At 36.6% G+C, this 6,100-nt stretch overlaps 1 protein-coding gene across 1 annotated transcript in view; it reads right to left on the bottom strand.

Annotated features, from left to right (window-relative positions):
- LOC107657929 (testis-expressed sequence 264 protein-like) overlaps positions 1-6,100 on the bottom strand; it is a 79,408-nt gene that overhangs the window by 6,103 nt on the left and 67,205 nt on the right. The window contains exon 3 of the mRNA XM_016446267.1: positions 3,610-3,790. Coding sequence (XP_016301753.1) covers positions 3,610-3,790 — 181 coding nt within the window. The remainder of the gene's footprint in view (positions 1-3,609; positions 3,791-6,100) is intronic.

Genomic DNA, 6,100 nt, shown 5'->3' with positions numbered 1-6,100 from the left:
ACATTCACTCCCCCCACCTACAATCCCTGCCGGTACGAGACTCGAACCCGCAACCTTTGGATTATGAGTCCGACTCTCTAACCATTAGGCCACGACTTCCCCCTAATGGTTGAAGGTGAATAGCTGTGGTTCAGATAGTATAATAACAATAATATTACACTAATTAGATTTTAATATAAATAGATCTTAAATATTTTATAGACTTCAACACTAGGAAATGTTTTTTTTTGTTTGTTAGTTTTTTTGTTAATAGAGTATGTAACTTATAATAAGGCTCTTATACAAACAGAAATTAAGTTAAATAAGTGAAATACATTGAATGTCTCGGGTCTTGAAATTTAGAAGATAAAACCTTAGATGACCAACAACACATGACATATCACACTGTGTCATTATGTATTTAACAAAAATAAAGCCAAGATGGAAAAGCCATGTGTGACAAAATTAGGACACCCTATGACTCAATTGCCTGTAGATCCACTTTTAGAAGCAATAACTTGAAGAAATCATTTTCTGTATGACTTTATCAGTCTTTCACATCGTTCCGGAGGAATTTTGGCTCACTCTTCTTTACAACGTTGCTCAGGTTTATTGAGGTTTGTGGGCATTTGTTTGTGCACAGCTCTCGCAACAGCATTTCAGTCAGGATGAGGTCTGGACTTTGACTGGACTGCTGCAACCCCTTGATTCTTTTATTTTCAGCCGCTCTGTTGTAGATTTTCTGGTGTGCTTGGGATCATTGTCCTGTTGCATGACCCAATTTTGGCCCAACTTTAGCTGTCGGACGGATGGAGTTCATGGTCGATTCAATGACTGTGAGGTGCCCAGGTCCTGTGGCTACAAGACAAGCCCAAAATCATCAGCCCTCCACCAGCATGCTTGACTTTTGGCATGAGGTGTGTGTGCTGATATGCCCTTTAGGTTTTCACTAAACATGGCACTGTGCATTATGGCCAAACATCTTCACTTTGGTCTCATCTGTTCAAAGGACATTGTTCTAGAAGTCTTATTCAGATGCAACTTTGCAAACCTAAACCATGCTGCCATGTTTCTTTAGAGAGAAGAGGCTTTCTTCTGGCAAGCCTTCCAAATATGCCATATACTTGTCCCATATTTTTCTAATTGAACTGTCATGAACTTTATCATTTAACATGTTAACTGAGGCCTGTAGAGTCTGCTGTGAAATTCTTGGGTTGTCTGCCATTTCTCTGAGCATTACACGGTCTGTTCTTGGGGTGAATTTCCTGGGACGCCCACTTCTGGGAGGATTGGTGTCTGTTTGTCTTCCACTTGCGAATAAACTTCCTCACTGTAGAATGATGGACTTCAAATTGTTTGGAAATGGCCATTTTACTCTTCTCAGATTGATGGCAGAAACAATTGCTTGATCATTACTGATGTCTTTCCTCTTTGGCATTGTGTTAACACACACCTGAAGGCTCCAGACCAGCAAACTGCCAAAACTTCTGCTTTTATAGAGCTGCTCACACTTGCCGATGATCTGTTAATCAAAGGTATTTGATTAGCAGTGCCTGACCGTTACTTAACCTCTTAATTCCTATGTTAACAGAAAGGTCCTAACTTTGTCACACATGGCTTTTCCATCTTGGCTTTTTTTTTTTGTTAAAAAAACAATGACACAGTGCAATATGTCATGTGTTGTTGTTCATCTGAGGATTTATTATCCCAGACAGATAGACAGATAAATAGATAGAGTGAAAGAAAGAAAGAGATAGATAAATAGAAAGAAAGAGATAGATAGATAGATAGATAGATAGAAAGAAAGAAAGAGATAGATAAGGGTATATTATTAATAAAAGGGCATTAATAGGAATATGGTTCCAGTCCCTATTTATATAACTGAAATGCATTTAGTGTGAAAGCACATTGTGAACGGCTGCACACTTATATACTGCCTTTGCATGTGGTATTGACCAAAGGTCACTGCACGTTCACATTGAACTCACTGAATGCGTCCACTGAAATACCCACACTGAAATCCAAGCACTGAAGGATACATTTCTCAGTGCGTAAATCTAAAGTTCTTCGGGTCATGTTAAAGTAGCTAAGAGACAAAAGAGAAAGGGATGGATGGAGAAAGAGAGAGAGTGAAAGAGAGATGTGCTGAACTGCCCTGCAATCCCCCAAACGAAGGAGTTTGATTCACAACCTGCACTTGTCAGATCCAGCTGAGCAGTAGTGATTGAACAGCCTTTAATTAAGAGAGCTGCAGGGGCACACACACACACACACACACACACACACACACTGAGTTTAGCTGTTGTCCCGCTGGACTAATGACTCTGTTTAGCTGTGCAGAGCAGGAAATAGCCCTCAGACTTTAGCATCAATCTTCACAGCCATTTGTTTTACTGACCACAGAGTGAATTGTGATCAACTGCCGCTGTGACTGAGCCGTGCTCTTTCATTTTTCTCAGTTTCACAGAGCTTGTCAGCTCACAACAGAAACATAATACGGCAGATAAGGTGTGACTACTGTGCAACTGCTCTGGAATAAATGCACATGATGAATGAGTCCTCATGAACACATTCATGCAAACACTCGCATGCTGTTTTAATATTGCTGGCAGGTTCTGACAGATTTATAACATCTGGGGTGACTGAAGAACTGGACATTGAACATGGCAATAGAATAAGCCATCTGTCTTTAACTGCATAAAGACACAACTGCTATTTTCCTTTTCTAGACTGCGATATTACTGAGCAAGGGACACAGCTCTTATTGAGAATGGTTATGGATTGATTTTCATGACGCTTGTTTCCATTAATGGAATGTCTGTATTTTTTTCACACTGTAATGCATGTAATATTTAATATATGCATCAGAGCCTTGAAATTATGTGTTTTGGATCATACAATTACAATTAATGAATATAAATGTTATAATAGTATAATAATATTAAAAGAAAATGAATACTCTCTCAATTTAATACTAAAATATTTAATATTAAAATAATTTAAAATAAATATTTAAAAATATTTTTTTTATTAACTTTTTTTTTTAAGTAAATTCATACTGATTATTAATGATTATGATGAAGATGAATGTGATTAATAATAACAACAACAACAGTAATAATAATAATAATAATAATAATTATTATTATTATTATTATTATAATCATTAAATAATCATCATAAAAAATAAGCAATACTAAAACTACTCTACTACAATATTCACTGAATACAATTTTTTCCAATTTGCTGTGGAATAATGCATTTAGACATTTTTTTTAATTTAAACATTAAATGTTTTAATTTTACTTGATTTTTTATTTAACTTTTTTGAATGTTTTTAAAGAAAATTCATACGTATTAGTTTTGATGAAGAAAATTATTATTATTATCATCATCATCATCATCAAAAATAATCAATACTAAAACTACGCAAGACCTCAAGAAATACAAACAAGAACTGCATATATGATTTGTTATTACTGTTCTGTTAAAACCTAAAATTTATCTCACAATCTCACAACAGGTTAAACAAAGCCCATGCTTATTTAAAATAGCAGATGAGTAATGAACGAACCGGCATCAATCCTAAACTCTCATCCTTATACTGGGCCAATGAGTATAGTAACATACCCGCCGCTGACTCTGTGACATCAGCATCTTTATGCTCCACTGTTTCCTCAGTGTCATCAGAAGTTTTCTTCTCAAGCAGTTCAGGCACACAGAAGTCCACCTGATTCTCCAAAGGACACATGTAATGGATCAGATCACCTTTGCATATCTCCAGGAATGGGTACGCATTCAGACACCTTTCCTAAGAAGAAAAAAGAGAGAAAGATGATTAATGTTGCATACTCACGTCACAACTCATGCATACATACTGCAGTCCTGCAGTGCTGAAACCACAGAGGAATGAATGAATAATGAATGAAATTCTCCTTTAACATTTACATTTAGTCATTTTGCAGACGCTTTTATCCAAAGCGAGGGCGGTAAATTACCACAACCTGGAGTTTTACAGGAGCTGTTATAGTGATCACATGAGATTCAAATGAGTTATAATTGCATAGGGGAGAGTGGGTTGCATATTTCCAATTGTTAGAAATGAGCAGACCAGTGCCCCCACCCCGGCCAACCTGACGGCTTTAAATATATAAAGAAATGAAAGAATTGTGAACATTTTATTTTTATTTTTATTTTTTTGAGTCCATTGGAAAAACCGTTCCTGCATTTTAACTGTAAATTTCTCATGCATTTCAACTCCATCCACAGAGGCTATTAAACTGTTGGCCAACATGATTCGGCTATTATAATCATTTTTGGCAACATAACTATATAAACAACAAAACATGGGTTGAAAAATTAGTGGTGACACCAAGTTATTTTCTCTTTAATACATTCAGTAGTTGTTAGAAAGGCAGATTTCTGTCTGTCTGTCTGTCGTCATCAGCAGAAAGACTGATTCAGCAGAAGGTGCGAGTGGGACTGTGTGTGTGCAAAGTGTGCGTCAATAAGCAAATACCACACACATCCATACACACTTGTAAGCTGTGAAGCCTGTGTGCTGCTGTGTTGTGCATCACCAAGGATTGTAAGCAATAAACCCTTTTTGCTTGGAACTGATCGAATCTAGTGTGTTCTAACCGACACCCCATTGAGGAAAGCTAGATAGAACCTTCTATTAATACAGTCCAACCTTTCAGTCCTGTTATCGCACAGTACTAATTATTTCTGTTCATTATTGCTAAGAAGGGAATGACACTGTCCTCTGCAAAAGACCTTCAATGATGTCCCACCTCATTAGAATCAAACTTAGGTCAGACCTTTACTGATCAAACACCCCAGCCTGTTGACAAATTTGCAGCTGGACTAGGCAGGAGTTTACACCAATTAGTCTGCATTTAATGAAGCGGCCTCATTAGGGATAAGACCAAATGCCACTGTAATGACCTCAAAGAACAATGAAGAACAGCAAGCTGATCAAGCTGTTGCGCAAATAAAATCGCTAGGCGTCAAATCATGAACTAAAGTTAAGACATTCGGGACTATTATATTTAGATAGAACAGCTCTAGCATGTTTAAGCAAGAGGTCAAACACATTTAGATGTGAATAAACCACTGTCACTTATCAAACTGAAGTTTTACATCTTTATTTATTCATCTATGCACAGTAAGCCATGCCTTAGTTTTATTTTTAGATGTCATATAATAATGTATATCATAAAGCTCACATGTAACCAACAACTAGAAGCTTATTGTTTCAGAATACATTCAAATAAGAATAAAGTAAGAATATATGAATATTGGATATGACATGTCATAAAACATCATTAAGGTTTCCCCATATAGAATCAGAATACATGTGCAGAAAATACTTTGCAATGTATGGTAATAAAAATGCAGATGCTATAGCAACATCTGACAGGGCTGCAATATTATTTTGCACTGTGAATGATATGATATATATTTATATACATGGAGGATGTTATGTTCCACCGAGCCCTCAGGATAGAACTGTGCTTCCATAATAGTACTGCCTCTTCATGCTGAGAGCTTTGTTTTGATACAGTAACGCTGTTTAAGGCCCATAGAAATGACAAGTGCCATAATAAAACAAGGTACAGATGGAAACAAACAATGTACAAATATGCACAGGTGAACCTAACAGACACATGCCATTCATTAACAGAATAACTTGATAATATTTTAAACAATCATTATAAAACCATTACATTTACTTACAGAGACAAACCGTTTAAGTGGCAAAATGTTAAAGGAACACTCCACTATTTTTGAAAATAGGCTCATTCTCGAACTCCACTAGAGTTAAACAGTTGAGTTTTACCGTTTTCGAATCCATTCAGCCGATCTCCGGGTCTGGCGGTAGCACTTTTAGCTGCAGCTTAGCATAGATCATTGAATCTGAATAGACCGTTAGCATCTCGCTCAAAAATGACCAAAGAGTTTATATTTTTCCTGTTTAAAACTTGACTCTTCTGTAGTTACATTGTGTACTAAGACCGACGGAAAATGAAAAGTTGCGATTTTCTAGGCCGATATGGCTAGGAACTATACTTTCATTCTAGCGTAATAATCAAGGAACTTTGCTGCCGTACCATGGGTG

The sequence above is a fragment of the Sinocyclocheilus anshuiensis genome, unplaced genomic scaffold, assembly GCF_001515605.1.
Source record: "Sinocyclocheilus anshuiensis isolate Anshui unplaced genomic scaffold, SAMN03320099.WGS_v1.1 scaffold2171, whole genome shotgun sequence".
Classification (NCBI taxonomy): domain Eukaryota; kingdom Metazoa; phylum Chordata; class Actinopteri; order Cypriniformes; family Cyprinidae; genus Sinocyclocheilus; species Sinocyclocheilus anshuiensis.
Note: the sequence above shows the minus strand (reverse complement) of the source record. Positions and strands in the feature narration are given on the sequence as shown.